A 15,616-nucleotide genomic window follows, 5' to 3' on the forward strand; every position below is an offset into this window, starting at 1 on the left:
GCACAGGCGGAGGGCAGAGGAGGGGGTGGCTGTGGTCCTGTCCCTTTGTCCTGGGGATAAATGAGGGACCAAGCACACTGTGTCCCTGCCAAACCAGGGATCCACTGCATGTTTGTGAAGGTGTTTTGCTTCAGAAAGGCCTTTCTGATCCACAGTGCTCTGACCTGAGGTTTTCCCTGAAGCCCAAGGTGGCCGGGAGGGCAGGGTCTCGGCTGCCCCAAAACCCACCCGCCCCAGGGCAGCGAGGGGCAGGCACCCGGCTGGGATGGACAGGCTCTCCTGCAGCACCACCGGCCTTTCTTCTGCTCCTCCTGAGTTATTTTCCCTTTGGAGCTCAACAGCAAAAAGCGATTTTTTTTTATTTTTTTTTTTTTTTTAACATTTAGATATTTCATGAAGTCATTTTTCCTGCCAAAATGTTTGTCTTTCCCCGACGTCCCTCCTCTCCATCCCTCCCCCTTTCTAAACCCCATCACAGAGATATTTGTTCTTGGCCATTGGCATCTGGCGGTGTCAAGATGAATAATCCCCAGCACAGGGGAGTGGGAGAAGGAGCGTGGTGGGGAGCTGCAGTCCCTGCAGCGGGGAAGCAAGCGCCAGGAGGGCATCACCGAATCCCTCCCTCCCTCTGTCCCTGCCACGGGTGCTGGCTGGGGAGAGCACCCGTGGAGCCACCCCGAGCTAGATGGGACCCTGGGGCACTGGGAAGGCTTGTACACTGCTCTCACACAGGTCTTTCCTCTGTGCCTCAGTTTCCCTGTGGGATAACAGGCTTCTCCCCCCCTCCCCAGGGCCGCGCTGGGTTCGGCACAATAGCAAACCTCCACGTTATTATTCTGGGGGCGGAAAGCAGCATTACTCAGAGCCAGGATTGCTAATAACGCACTAAATATAGCAGTTTCCCTCTCCAGAGTACTTTCTGAACTCTAGCTCGTGAGCCATAACCCCCTCCAGAGACAGGGGCCAGGGCACCGGCTGGCATCGCTGTGCGGGCAGGGATGCCGGGAGACCAAAGACACGACGTTCCCTGTGGATGCTCCTGCCTGGAGATGCTTCCCGTCGTGGTGGAGGGAGCGGGCATCGGGTCAGTCCCTCCCGAGTTCGCCCAGGTTGAGAGGGACGGGGGCTGCAGGCCGGGGCCCCGGGGCAGGCGGGCAGCGAGGGACGGGCTCCCGCAGCCTCTGGGTGATGGTGGGAAGCGGCTGCTTCTCCCACTCGCCCTGCAAGAGAGATCAGCACCATGAGACCAAGTCGGGGTTTTAGGTACTTGAAGGCTCTGTGTTTCTCCCTACTTGTAAAAATGAAATGATCTTTAATATTTGAAGTGGTTTTAGCTTGAACCAGGATGTTTTCTCATGAGATGTTACTAATTATTTGTATTGCAGAATCACCTACGCATCCCCTAAGTGGCACAGACATCTGCGGTGCACCATGTTGCACAAACCCACCACAGTTAGGGAGTTTCCACCCCAAAAAGTGTTAGCCACCGAATCAGACGGAGACTACTCAAACCAAGGAGTCCCGCCGACCCACCGTGCTCTCAGCCCAGCCCTGAAAAATTCTCTCAACCAGGTATGGGTGGGAAGGTTGGTTGGAGGCGATATTTGCAGCGTGCCAGCATGGATGTTCATACGCAGCTGCTGTGAAAGAGGGGGGACACAGCCGCCTGGATGAGGTGCTGTGGGGAAGAGCAGGGGAAGGGCTGTCACAGCCATCAGGGCTCAAGGTGACCATGGCCAGGACCAAACCCCCAGCTCCGGGTTTGGTCCTGGCCATGCATGGGGACACCTTGTCTCGGGGCTGGTCCCTGCAAGGAGCAATCTAACCGAGTCAGTGCCGAGGATCTAGCTCAGATGTGGCGTGTTGGTCCGGGTTAGTGGCCGGGTGAGACGCAGGCAGGGGCTGCGGGGGTGAAGGGGGGGCTCAGTCTGGGCTGAGCTCTGGTTCAGTGATGCTACAGTTTGGCTGCTGGCTGCGCGCTCATGCGGAAACGTCAGCGAGAGGCTGAGCTGCAGCGTGAGCAGGAGGAGGGAGGTCTGGAGAGGAGAGGTAGGGCTGTGAGTCATCAGCAAGAGGATGAAAGTTGAATTTATGTTTTCAGATGGAATTCCTTGTAGTCTGTCAAGCAAAATGGGCCAGAGCCTCCACTGGCACCACGAAAACCCCTGGGGAAAGGTGGAGGGGGATGGAGGAACCCTCTCAAAGCACATGGAGAGTGACCGGAGAGGGCACAGCATTGCAGGGGAGCACCAGCTGGAGAAATAACACTTTTTCTGTACTTTTACATCTTAAGAGAGCAGTTAAGCATGTTTAGGGTGCACCTGCTCCAGGGCTCAACCCCAGACCTGAGCCCAGTGGCGTTCTGCCCTGCGGATACATCCCAAACTCTGTGCTCATGCCTCACCAGCACCCTGCTTTTAGGGTAGATCAAAGGCATTTGGGGTGTCTCGATAGTTATTGTTTTCAGTGCCTTCAAGTGGAAATCTGAATATAAACAGTATAATGAGTTCACTGCAAGCCCTTGCAGTTTCAGGGGACTCATGGACATCAAAGTTCCTGCAGCCACTCACAAGTGTTACCTTGAGATTTTGCTCAATAATTAACAGCACTCAGTCCTTTCACAAATCTCGTCAGGCTTGGGATTGCTGAACTGCAAAAACATGAGCTTAATTAGAAGCTGGTGCTTTTCTCTTGGCAGAAATAGTGTGGAATAAATGAGATGTCTTAAAATCAGGCTCACTCTGAAAACAGCAGCAGAGCAGGAGGGACAGCTTGGCTCCTTTTCCCTCGCTGCGATGCTCGTGACCCACTTTATGCCCATGTCAGATCTGCTCTTCCTGGCTGCCCCCATACCTCTCCAAAATCAAGAGTGTTGCTTGGGCTGTAGTTAAGAGGCTTAATTCATAATTCTGCTGCTGCACAAAACTTCTGTGCAACTTCTGTCCCTGCAGTGAGGCTCAGCGTGGGTGAGAGGTGCTGGGTCTCCAGTCCCAGGGAACTGGAAAGGTTTCTGCCCCTCCAGAACAGACTTTGCTAAAGGGGATTTACCAGGAGAGAAAGCTGATGGTCTTCCCTGCTATCAGCTTGGCATTCTCCAGCGCTGCAGTGGATAACGTATCATGTAAGTTTATTACACTGATAAACGGTGTCAGGAACTGATGGTGATAGGGACCATCAGTGGTTTTAAATCTTCATTACCATCATTGTCATGACCATCATGGCTGGGCCTGTTTTTTCTTTAATGGCCTCATGGCCCTTTATCCTTTATGTTTTGCTGGATCACTGCACTTGGAGACTGCACAGATGCTGTACGTAATGAGCTCGCTCTGCTGGGACCTGATGTGATATGCCAAAATCCTAAAAATCACCTCACGTTTCTCCTCCGTTCTGGAGCTAGCCCTGCTTTAACCCTCAACGAAAGCAGCCTCAAAATCGCTTTAAGCAAATGCATCTCCTAATTGAATACGGCTGAGCACATCCACACCAAGCTCGTGTTTTAATCACCAGGGCTGGGCTGGACTGAGTGTCCTGCTGATGCTGGGGTTCCTGGGCAGCTCCAGCTCCCTGCCCCGAGCCCTCCGGGTGCAGCCGTGTCCCAAGCACCGGAGACCTGACCCATCTCATTGGGGTCACCCTGTGGCACAGCTCTGCCAAGTGGCTTTTTCCCTATAGCCGGGAGTTTTGCTGTGAAGCTTTGGTTGTGAAGCTGTACGCACCGGGAACCGGACGGCCGAGGATTTGTTGCAGTGCACTGAGATCGGAGCAAAGCTGTAGAGGGATTTCAGCACGTCTCTGTTGAACGTGTTCCAGGGGACGGAGTGAAACTGTTGTGTGATGGAGGCCTGCGGGCACGTGCAGACCTCCTCGTCGTTAAACCTGGGGCAGGAGAAATGCCACACTGAAACACGGCAGTGCTGTCCCCTTTTAGCGCTTGGATGTATCTAATTCCTCCCTGCCTAAAGCTCGGTCTGGAACAGCTCTCAAGTCAGCACTGGGAGCAGGGAGAGCAGCCAGCACCTGCGGGGGAAGATTTGGGGCCAGCCGAACTGCCCATCAGCGGGACACGCTGTGCAAGGTGAGCATCTCACCCCTCTCATGGTGGGTGAATGAGCCGCAGCCTGCTCCTCTGACAGGGCTGCTTGGCGTCTGCCGTGGGCTGTAAAAAGTATTTTGCACATAAGCACTTGGCCATGCACTGGCTTGGGCCAGGGATGCTCTCTCCCTTCCCGGTGGTTCTCACTGCAGAGCCATCCTCAAAGCCCAGGTTTGGCTGCCGGCTCTGGGGAGAGGGGAGGGCAGGGCTGTGCTCCAGCAAAAAGCCACAGCTCCTGAAAGCCCGAGTGCCCCCACGCACCTACTGCACAGCCAGCACCTCCAATCCCACCTTTTAAACTTTTTTTTCCCAGTGTTACTAGCAAGGGGCTCTGAAATGGTCCCTCTCTCCTCAGCACCGCCAGGCAGGGGCTCTGTACCTGTTGACGAGGTTGAAGTATCGGTGCAGGTAGCCTGGATCCACAGCGCTTTTGCACAGCTCCAGCTCTGTCTGGGGGTAGTAGTGCACGTAGTTCACGCACATCTCCTCCAGGATGCCAAACCCGCCCTGTGGCACAGACACAGACGTGCTGGCAGCTGGGTCCAGCTCTGCCCTGCCAGGGCTGCCCCGGCAGCGGGGAGGGCAAAGGGACCACGGGGGCACAAAGCTCACACCTGTATGCACTCACACACACACACACACATATATATATATATGCACCCTTTCAAGTGCGTGGGATGGGCAGCACTCTGTTCATCTGCCCTTTATGCAAGGACAGCCTTTCAGACTAGATCGTGTGGTTTACATTAAAATGCAGATTTCCTATAATCCTTCTGCTATATTTAGCTTTGTCCCTGTTGATGGTACCTCTGACAGGCTCTTTTTTTTTTTTTTTTGCTGCCTATGTAAGAAAATAACATGCACTGTCAAAAAATGCCACTTTTCTTTAATTACAATTAATCCCCAGTGGAACAGTTTGTGATGGGAATTAGAGTGACACATGCTACTTCTCAATTAGCACCTTAACATCCCTGCTGCAGGCAGCAGAGCCTTGTGGGCTCGCTTCTTCACCACGCTCCCTCTGGTTTCTGGCTGTGATTCAGCCTGGGTTCCTGCAGGTGCTCACTTTGTGGGTGCCCCCAACCCCGGGGTGCAAACACAGACAGGCGATCTCACCCCCCCACTCACCACGGTGGCACGGCTCCGGTCCTCCGTGTTGTATGTGCATGTCGTGATGAGTTCGTCGCCCTGGGAGGGGGTTGAACAGAGACACGTGTAGGTGTGAGTGTGCAGAGTTTCCCCTCTCCCGTCAGTAAATGTGGAGATTGGGGAGTTTATAACGTAGCAGATCTCTGCTCCCTGTAGCAGTGCCAGCCCGCAGGCAGCCTGTTTCCCTGCCACAGGAACGTTTGCTAAACTTGCATCCCCTGGGGAGATCCCCTAGGGCCGTATCCCACCCGACGGTGTTTCTTCCTTTCCTCACTTTCTAAGAATTTCTGCAGGGCTGAAGCACCTAAAAAAATGCACTTAGGCAATATTTTTGAACTGCCAAACCTGTACCCAACTTGATGGCACAACTGCTTCCCTGCTAGGTTCAGTGCCAGGGCCTGTGGGGACACCCCAGAGCACAGCCCTGGGTATGGTTTTGGTGGGTGCTGGTGTCCTCCTGCAGCCCCCCAGGAGGTCCCAGGTGGCCGTGGGTGCCTGTGCGTGGGCAGGGGCTGCCGGCAGTGGAGGGATGAGGTGATGGAAAAGAATCCGGGGTCTCAGGGCTGCGGGGTCAGGTCTTGCACTATTTGGAAGCCACTGTGGGTTTTGGAGCTACTCACTGGAAAAACCGCAACCACCTCCTTCAGCATGCGGATCTCCTGGGAGGGGAGGGAAAGGGACCATGTCAGAGCAACGCCGTGGCTCTGTCCCCGGGGCAGCCCCACGGGTGACACCCAGCCAGGCCCCCCCGCTGCCCCTGCAGCCCCCTGTACCTGGAAGTGAGGGCTGTAGTGACCGTCGGCATTCACGACCTGCCACTCTCTCCCATCCCGGGACAGCACTGTCACCACTTTTCTCCCTGCCAGGTGAGTGTGGAGCTGGGAGGCGAAGATGTGGATGCCGGCAGCGGGCAAAGCCTGGGGGAAGGATGGCTCAAGCCCCTGTGCCCGAACCCATCCCTCTCCCCTCCCGCGCATCCCCTTGCTGCACGCTCAGGCCCGGCTGTCCCTGCGCTGGCTCCCGCACGGGGGGTTTTGGGGATTGCTGTACCCTTGGAACAGTATAGAAACGAGGTGCCAAATCCAGTGTATGCCCTGCTGTGCCCTAAGTCAGCACAAGCCAGACGCTGCTTGCTTCCTTGCATTCGCTAGCGGTGGCACAAATGATTCCCTTTGGGTAGGCCCTCCAAAAACTTCCGCTAAAACTTCCCTGAAAGCAAGGTGGGCATTTTGAAACCATCTTTGAGAGAGCTCTTGGCGAGGTCCTTGGCAGCAGAGGCCAATCTTCCCATCTCTGTGAGGGAAAGCACCACTGGGGCACGAACTGCTCGGCAGTAAGTTTTATGGGAATGGTACCCTGGGGAGCCGTGGCAGATGATTCCCCAGGAGAGCAGCTTCAAGAGGGATTCAGTGCATCCCAACCAGCTGCTCACTGTTTGTTGTACACAGCAGATTTTTCTTTCCAGCGCAACCTCTTGGTAAGGGGTCTGGGGAGTTTAAAACCGGGAATTGGGAGCCTGGAGCTCGGTGCCGTATCGTGGCTGCCTGGAACTTGGGAAAAGCCATTTGCAACCTCTCTTCTCCAAGGCGAAGCCGGGGCGGAGGGGACAGGCACTCACCAGCTGGGTACATTTGTCGGTGCAGTAGCCCGTGAGGACGAAGGCGTCCTCGCCCGGGGGAATGGCCATCACCGGCGTGTAGACCAAGCCCAGCTCCATGATGCCGGCATCGTGGCGTCGCAGGGTGGCCGTGTAGTAGAGGCGGATCCCCGAGGAGTCGCGGCGACCTGGCAGGCGAGAGGACGAGGCTGCAAGTCACCGTGGGAGAAATGACTTGTGGTAGGACAAGGTCCCAAGAGAGCAAGGTAAGGAGTGCTGTTGGAGAGCCCAAAGGAGGACAGATCATGGGGTGCTTTGGAGAATTCCTTCAGAAATATGGCTCATTGCATCTTCGTTAAGTGGTACATCCTAAAAGCTAAGGCCATGCTGTTATTGGGGGCCTGGCAGGAGGAGACATGACTATGGAGCAAGTACTCCTTGCATTTGGAAAGCTTCTGGTCTCTCTTGCATTTGAGATAGCTCCATTTAAACCTCCCCGCAGGAGCTGGTGGGAGCTGGAGAAGACCCTGGGCCCATGATGTGCCCTGGCAGATGCTGACTGTGGGGCAGGCAGAAGCAGCAGCCAGCTCTGCTGAGGTGCAGAGCCGAGCTCGGGCTCCCATTTGCCACCCAGCTCTGTGGGCAAAGGGAAAGGGCAGGTTCAGTAGGTCAGGAGGGGCTCAAGCCAGCTTTGAACTCCCTGTCTCTGGGCTGGAGCCCACACAGGGATAAGAATAATGGGGGAGACACTATTGGTTAACATGCAAAACCAGATAAATTATGAAAGATGTGAGCTCCGTATTTATAGCCGTGTTTCTTCTCAAGTTGCTGAATGTGCTATGATTGATCTACAGTACATATGCTCTGGTCTCCTAAAAATATACTTGGTTAGTCAAGAAGCTACTTGTTTTTATGTTAATGAAGAAACTGGGTTGTTTGGAATCCTTTTTTTTTTTTTCAAATGTGTCTCCTGACAATGTTATCGAAGCAGGAGTACCAGTAAAACAACATCTAAATTTCCCCAGCCAGGCTGGTGCCGTCTCTCTGGTGACTTTGGCACCGTTGTTGCTCTTGGCTTTGAGCTCAGACCTGCCACCACCGCCTTGCACACAAATTGGAGGGACACCCTGTAACAGCCCAACTAAATACCGCTGTTACCTTGGATCATGGCCCTGCAGGAATGATGTGTAGGGGCAGTTTTCTGGCTGCAGACTCAGCCAGACTCCCTTCCCTGAGCATCTCTCCCCGCCTTTGGGCATGCACAAGGATGGGGCCCATGCCTTCAGTGAGGATGACTGTGCTGAGACCAGAAAGGCAGCAGCATGGTGGGGATTTAATGTATTCCTCCCACTAGGAGAGATCTGGACCATTAGGCCTGTAGGAAGTTGCAAACAGGGCTATGATTTTGGCCAAGTTTTCTTCTGTATGAAACCTGGACCCCTCCCCGGCAGCGTGACAGTCCCTGCCATTGACCCAGCTCTCCTGCCACTGCCTCGTTGGGGAGGCACTGGGCATCCCCCCGCGCCCACTCACCTTTGAACACCAGGGGATTGTGGTAATGAATCTCGAGGCGCAAATATCTGGAGGAGCCCGGGCCACCAAAGGCAAGGCCTGCTTCTTCAGGGTAGTAGAAAGCCTGGAGGCAGAGGGAAGGTGTTAGCAGAGTGGTGGGGTGTCTTTCCTGAGGACAAGGGTGAAAAGCCTAAGGGAAATGTCTGGGCATAATCCTGACCCCCCCACCATGGGCTGAGGGACATGACTTGAGCTCTTGGTTGTGCTTAGTGAGCTGGTCTTGCTTCCAAAGGCTTCTCACGTGCCAGCATGCACGTGCAATGACATAACCACTGAGTAGGGGCATTACACCAATTTATGGCACCGAGGAGGTGGGCTGAGGTGAGGTGGAAACTCAGACACATCCAGAGGGAGGATGGGGAGGTCAGACAGGGCTGAACCCAAATACCAGCAGAGAATGGGGTTGGGGCAGACTGCATGGGGTGATCCCAAGATGAGATTGGGGAGGGTCAGGATGCAGCAGGAAAGCACCCAGGAGCGAAGTTTTCAGCCAGGGTGGCAGGTCCCATCTTGCACCCACCTGCGCTCCCATGGCCCACGCTGCAAGCACGTGCCTGCAGTAGTTGAGCCGGTCTGGCTTCATCTTGGAGTCGCAGGGCCCGTTGTAATGGGGGAAGCTATCAAACTCAGCAGCGCACTGGAAGACTTCCATGTGGTGGACCAGGGCTTCATTGCCTTCCGTGATCACTGGCTCATACTGCAAAGCAGCATCCGAGAAGGACACATTAAAACTGTTTGCTGAGAGCCCATCCCTGGTGGCTGCTCTCTGTGCCCAAGGCAGGTGTGTCTGCTACCCGTTACTGAATGGGAGACAGTTTCTGCTGCGTGATGGGGAGGGAAGGTTGCTCTAGGCATGAGGCACCAAGGGCCAAGAGCTCTTGGGTGGCTTTGGGCCCAACCCAGAGTCCACCAGAACCCACAGAGAAACATCTCATCCCTTCTCCTGTGACAGATGCACCTGATCAACAGAAGATCTTGGTCTGCTTTGTGATAACGGAGTCCTTTGGCAGTTTTGTAGGGCTGGGATGACCCTAGGGACATTTCTTTTTCCTAAAGAGGATCCTAGCCACATTGCGATCACTCTGCCTGCAGCTGTGGGGTTTTATTTCTAGCCAGCTGCTGCTTGGGGCACAGGGAGGGAAATTTGGGGTAGAAAAAGTGGCTCCAAGCAAGCTTGAGGAATGGCTCCGGCTAAAAGTGCCAGCTGTAGAAATGATCTGCAGCAGCGGGAAGGTATCAGGAGTTACGCACCTTTTACTTACACACAGATGATTCATTTCACACCATCTGTTGGAAAGAAAACCCTCCTTCTGAGTTTTCCCTTGCAATGCCATCTCTCCCCTGTAAATCACTAAGCACTTGCTTCGGCTCGTGTGTCAGGTTTTCCCTCTCCCCGTCGTGTGGTTTGGACTCCGGGTGCACCGGGCCAGCAGCCGGGGCGATGCTCTCCCTGCAGCTCACGACGGGCGGTCAGGCTGCCGTTACTCCCACCTTTCCCCAGCATTTGGCTGCCTGCAGGTTTCTGCCTCTCCCTTGGGGGAGGTGACCCCCAGCATGTGCAACACGTCTGGGCAATGCACACAAGTTGTATTTATGTTTGTAACCTTTTTTTTTTTTTTTTTTTTTAAATTATTTGGAGTATGCCTAATCTTTTAGAAGCCAGTTCATATCCTGGCTCACTCTGCCCTGCTCTTGCCAGCCCTGTTCCTTTGTTTCCCATGTTTACATATTCCTCATGGCTCACTGCGTGCCATAATCCTGCTGCGGGTCTGTCCTTGATGGCTACAGCTCTGCCTTCTGCAGAGGGTCAGCTCTGCAAGGAGCTGCTCTGAGCCCTGGTACCTGCTCAATGTGCTGGGTGGAAAGTCATGAACCTGTCACCTCTTGCTGAGAAACTTCTGATTTTGGGCTCTCTAGGAGACATGAGGATGCTACTGGCTGATGGGATGGCTCTGGGAGATGTTTTGGTTCCCTGTTGGGGAAGACGTTTGGGTCTGAAAGCCTCCCTGCGAAAAGGAAGGGAGGAGGTGGACTTTGCAGAATGGCTGAATGTGAACACGACTGCTGTTCTGCACCAAGGAAAGCAATCCTCTTCTCCTGCCTCTTACCATGATAATGTGATGTTTGGGGAAGCTGTCTGGGAGCTCTGCCATGTAGCACCAGTAGGTTGTCTCTTGGCTGGGAATGACAACGTTAGGGGCCGTTATCTCCATGGTCTTCATGTCGCTGGGCAGTTCAGGGATGCTAATGTTAGGCTTTAGCAGCTGCACCCTCTGCAGTCCCCTGTGGATGGCAGAGATGTTGATGGCTTGGAGGGAATGGACTGGTTTCTCCAGGATACCATAGATAAGGTGCACGGTGCCATCCTGAAACGAGAGCAAAGTATATCAGGTAGTTTTTCATGCAAGAATGTGAACTGCGTGGACCATTAGTACCAGTATTGGTGGCACGAATCCAGGAATGGGTGTTTTGACCCATCCCCAGATGGGAAGCCACCCTGACCTCAGCAGTAGCTCACTTTGCTGTGCTGTCCCAAGAAGACTGTAGATTTCAGGGTATTTCTTTGGCTGACATGATCACAGAGGGTTCCCGACCTGTTGGGAGGGTCTGAAAAGTTTTCTCTAGATGGCATCAGTTCCATTAGGGTAACACCTCCTCTCTACTCTTTCAGAGCCCTTTGTTCCTCCTGAGCTCTAGGATGGGAAAACCACATCAGTTCAGGGTTCATCCCACCCTACAGCCCGGCCCCAGCAATGGCTGTGGGCAGCAGCCTGGGGCAGAACAGCAGAAAAAAAAAAAAATTCTCCCTGAAATTCTCCATTTCTCCCAGCTTCTGTTGGGGGGTATACTGCAAGAAGCTCTGCTGAATGTCTACTGCAAGCAAGGAAGGTGCTACTGAACCCCGTGAGCTCTGGATAAGAAATAAGGAAAAAAAGGAAAAAGAGCATAATTTTTTCTTGAAGGATCAGAGAATAAAGACCTGCAAGTCTTTTCTCAGTTCGCACACAGATTTTTTTCTTACAGGGCTCTCTGTGTTTTGGCAGACAGTAGACATTTCTCACCATAAGACAAGCTTTTGAAAACCAGCAACAAAAACTCAAGGACGCTCTGTGCCCACGCTGGCTTTAAAATATCCTGCCCACCAAAGGCTTTAATCTGAAACGAGCCTTGCACTGATTCCTGCCTGCACCCGGAGTCCATGGCTGAGGCTCCAAAGCTCTTTAATATCCCCATGGGGAAGGTTTCCCCCAAATCCCAACTCACAGGGGAGCGGTGAATGCAGACCCTGAGAGATGTCACCGAACCACACACAATCACACCACAGCAGCTCTATTTGCTGTCCCTTTGCTCTGGCTCCTGCCACAATCCTCCTTGCCTCCTGTTGAACAATACCAACACCTCTTTGTAACACTCCAGTTGGCTCCAGACTGCAAACCGGAGTGATGCAGGAGGGTATTTATATAGACCTAACACATGCTTAACAGGAGTGGATGATGCAAACGAGCTAAAATCTACACTATATAGAGGTTTATAAGGGGTTGTAAATAGATTGTGCCAAACGTTATTCATGTCCCAGGTCTGACATCTGTAGCATGTTTCCTTTCTGCCTTAGACAGCACAAACACCTGATGCTGTCCCTGAAACAAAATGCTGGTGGAGTATGACCATGCAGGTTGGGGTTTGGTGCTCTGTCACGGGGCTGGGTCGGGGCCGGAGGATGATGCCGTACCTCTATAAGGTAGTCCTTGGGGTCACAGGTGCTGAAGGCTCTTCTGAAGAGGAGGTAGAGCCCCTCAGGAGCCCTCCGAGCCCCGAGGAGCTGGTAGTCCTGCTGCGAGTCCATGTGGAGCTGCCCCGCGGCATCGCTCCAGGCATCCTGTGGGAAGAAGAGCATCCCGCTGGCCCCCACTCAGCCCGAGGAGCCCACGGTGGTGACCTCCGGCGGTACCGTGGGTTGTGAGCTCCTCCTCCGTCTCTTCACCCTCCGGCTGGTTCACCCTCCGCATCCCAGAGGCGGATGGAGCCTGTGTTTTGGTTGCCCCATGCCCCCCTCCAGCAGCCCACGGGCGGTGCCGTGCCACCACAGCCCCTGCCATGAGACCCTCGGTGCGCAGCGCAGGCAGACCTGTGAAAAACGTGACCCGGCTTTAACAGTCTGCAGAAAGACTTTTACAAGTTGAGATGCGACCGGGGGAAAGGACGGGGAGGGAGGAAAGCCCTCAGGGACACGTGAAGGTGTTGTCTGTGCTGTGTTTTGGGTGTATTTGGCGGGGGGGGGACACCTTCTGTGTGCTCTCCAAGACCCTTGCCACAAACCCGCTGCTCTCAATTTAAGATCAGAGCCTTGCTGGGCTGTTGTGTGAGCCCTAGAAATCGCTACCCCTCTTCCAAATCCTGAATTTGTTGTGGCCAGATTGTTTTGGTAGCCCAGCAAGGCCTCCCAAAAACTACTTGTGGTGGTGACAAAGCCACACTGAGAAACAAAGCAGTAGGTTATTCCTGTGCTTAAGGATTTAAAGGTTTGGTGTATAAAATCCTGCAATAATTTGGGTTTGAATAGTTTTGTTGTCTTGATCTTTTGCATCTCCCATTGATATCTTTTGTTTACTGAGAAAAGGCATCTAAGAAGCACCTCGCTGTCTGTACACAAGTGACATGGATGCCTTATCTTGGAAAAAACAGAAGAAAAAGAATAAAGTATCTTGGCATCATTTCAGCCAGAAGTATAGAGTGATATTTCAAGAACATATTGTCCTTAGAGGGGGAGAGCAAAATCAGCTACATGAAGCTAGCATGACATTTGTTTTCATAGGAATATAGTGTGCAAATTAATCTTGTAGTACATGGGAGGTTAAGCAAATTTGGATCTTTTTAACAGCTGACATACTTATCCGGAAGAAAGGCTTCTGGGAGAGAGAAAACCAGGACTGGAGAGATTTACAGAAATCTCCTTGCAGGATGCTGTTCAGCACCAACAGAAAGAGAAAGCCCAAATGCTGCCCGGTGTTTAATTCGGTGTTGTTTGTCTTTCAGTGAGCACATGAAGGCAGATTAGAAATGATCTTTTATGTTTTTTTAACATGATGCTGTGAAATACTGTAGCATTTGGGCCACCACACATCCTGAATGGCTGGTAATTAGCAGGAAAACAGTACAGATAATAAGCCCTTCTTTGCATCCTTTCATTACACTGCAGATCACATTGCGACTGATTGTGAAAGAATGTATTTTATGGTTAATTTGAAGTAAGCAGAGAGGTAAAATTTAACTTACTGGAAAGCCTCACACCGGGAAAAATGTGAATTGGTTTCTGCAGCCAAGCGCAATCGCAATAAGCCTAACTGGTGGTCTGGGGATAGCTGCCCCAGAGCACGGGGGTAGTTACTGTAGCTGCAGCCCCGGCGGAAAGACAAAGCAAACAAGAACCTGGACAAGCAGACTGCGTCAGCAGGGACAGTAATTTGCAATAACATTATCGAACAGCAAAATTAGAAATTAGTTCCTCCCCCCCCATCTCCTATCACCAGGCATTTACAGACTGCCCAACTACATTTACATGTTTAATTTCTGGTAACACCGCGCCGCTGGCAGGCAGCTGTCAGGTTGAGTTTTCCTGTGTCCCGTTGATCTCTGCGATAACGTTGAGCGTGGCTCGCAGCTGGGTTATTGGTGCTGGCAGGAGCAGCCTTTCAGGCTGATAACTTTTGCACTGTCTCAGAATCATTAACAGGAACTGTAGTTGATTTTTAATGTGACTAACAGCAATGCACGAGTGAACCAAGGTGTTGGTGCATCCTGCCTGCGTGAACAACCACCTCTTGGAGCTATTTGCAGCTAAACACAGCAGACATACAGGTTCTGATTGCTGTTGTGCTGCTGTATTTATTCCTTTCTCATTGGGTTTAAGATCTTATGCCAAACCCGTAGTGTAGACCTGATCAGTGGATCCCTCTGGGATAGAAACCCCCAAGCCCTGTTGGACCTCTTCCACCGGAGCAGCGGTGCAGAGCGTGCCGTGCCCTGGACCAGCCCCGCTCTTTCAAACCACGAGCCAGATTCACTCGCAGGGAGGCAACCCCAAGGGCAGCCACACAAACACACAAGCAACTCACCCCAAAATAGGAACTGTGCCCGTCGCTCCAGAGAACAGCCAGGTCCGCGTTCTCAAACTCGCCCCTGTCCGACATCCCGAAGAGGACCCCGAACTGCAGATCCCTGACGAGGAGCTGGAAATGCACGGCTTGCTCGGGATAGCTGACGTTCCAGGAGAGCTCAAGCAGCCCCTGGGGATCGAGAGGCACCTTGTAGGGAAAATCACTCCCGTGGGGTGCCGAGCCCTGCAGGGCCACCACCAAGATGACCAGGAACACCGCGATCATGGTGAAGTACATGGATGCCACTTCCCGCAGCTTGAAGCTGGGGCAGGGGCAGGGCTTGCTCCCGGAGGTCTGCATGCTGGGCAGGACGGCACCCACGCGCCTGGGTTTGCCCATTTATGCGTTGGCCCTCCTGGGCAAGCCGGATAAGTGATAGTCTTTAATTGCATTTGGTTGTTGGGAAATCGGTTTGTTGTATTGACCCTCCCCCACCTTCTGGCCAAACACTTGTCATTCACTGCCTCCCTTTAATTGGCTCTAATTGCACATGGACATTATCAATAGCAATTGAATTCGACTGGGCTGATGTTATTCACTCTTAAATCTTCCTTAGTGGCTGGGAAGAGCTGTTTACTCACAAGCTGCTCTTGCTGAGCCCTGCGTGGACGCGCTGCCCTGCTTGCGGTGCCTCTCGCCCAGCTCTGCAGCCGGCCCTGCCCATGCTTTGTGGGGTGAAAGCTCTGGGATAACCCCAAGAGTAATCCCAGCCACAATTTCCCATGGCCCCCAGCCTGGGACCACTTATCACCCAAAAGGTAGCCAGACTGGAGGGGATCAAAGCCCAGAGTCAGCTGCCAGACAGACGCAGAGTCCTGGTCCCACTCCCTGCCCGTGCTCAGCTGGGTATAGGTTAGGGTATCGCTGTGTGCACCCTTGTTTTCCTTTTGCTCCTCTGACCTCCACACAGGGCGGTGTCTTGCAGATAAGCTGGCCCAAGCACACCCAGGAGACCCCTCAGCTCCCCCAACCCCATTGGAGTGTGGTGCTCAGGCTGTGCCGAGGTCGGGGCTGCACTGCGGGGACCCATCCAGCTGCACATTCCCTCCC

At 53.3% G+C, this 15,616-nt stretch overlaps 1 protein-coding gene across 3 annotated transcripts; it reads right to left on the reverse strand.

The window, feature by feature from the left end:
* Nucleotides 1-342: 342 nt before the first annotated feature.
* DBH (dopamine beta-hydroxylase) lies at nucleotides 343-14,991 on the reverse strand. Of its 3 annotated transcripts, none has more exons than XM_033012128.2 (12): nucleotides 14,525-14,991; nucleotides 12,142-12,288; nucleotides 10,520-10,777; nucleotides 8,932-9,108; nucleotides 8,373-8,475; nucleotides 6,861-7,027; nucleotides 6,016-6,159; nucleotides 5,863-5,901; nucleotides 5,222-5,281; nucleotides 4,473-4,600; nucleotides 3,717-3,876; nucleotides 343-1,220 (listed from the first exon to the last, which is right to left on the reverse strand). In XM_033012128.2, exons 1-12 carry the CDS (start codon nucleotides 14,903-14,905, stop codon nucleotides 1,086-1,088), a joined length of 1,899 nt encoding a protein of 632 aa, XP_032868019.2. In that variant the 5' UTR covers nucleotides 14,906-14,991; the 3' UTR covers nucleotides 343-1,085. The 3 variants fall into 3 exon arrangements, with proteins under 3 accessions (XP_032868019.2, XP_032868020.2, XP_032868021.2); XM_033012130.2 differs by lacking the exon at nucleotides 343-1,220 and adding an exon at nucleotides 3,111-3,619 and having other exon boundaries at nucleotides 3,660-3,876; XM_033012129.2 differs by lacking the exon at nucleotides 12,142-12,288 and having other exon boundaries at nucleotides 14,525-14,906.
* Between the last annotated feature and the right edge of the window lie 625 nt (nucleotides 14,992-15,616).

Source organism: Tyto alba, unplaced genomic scaffold, assembly GCF_018691265.1.
Source record: "Tyto alba isolate M040663 unplaced genomic scaffold, T.alba_DEE_v4.0 Super-Scaffold_11, whole genome shotgun sequence".
NCBI classification, from domain to species: domain Eukaryota; kingdom Metazoa; phylum Chordata; class Aves; order Strigiformes; family Tytonidae; genus Tyto; species Tyto alba.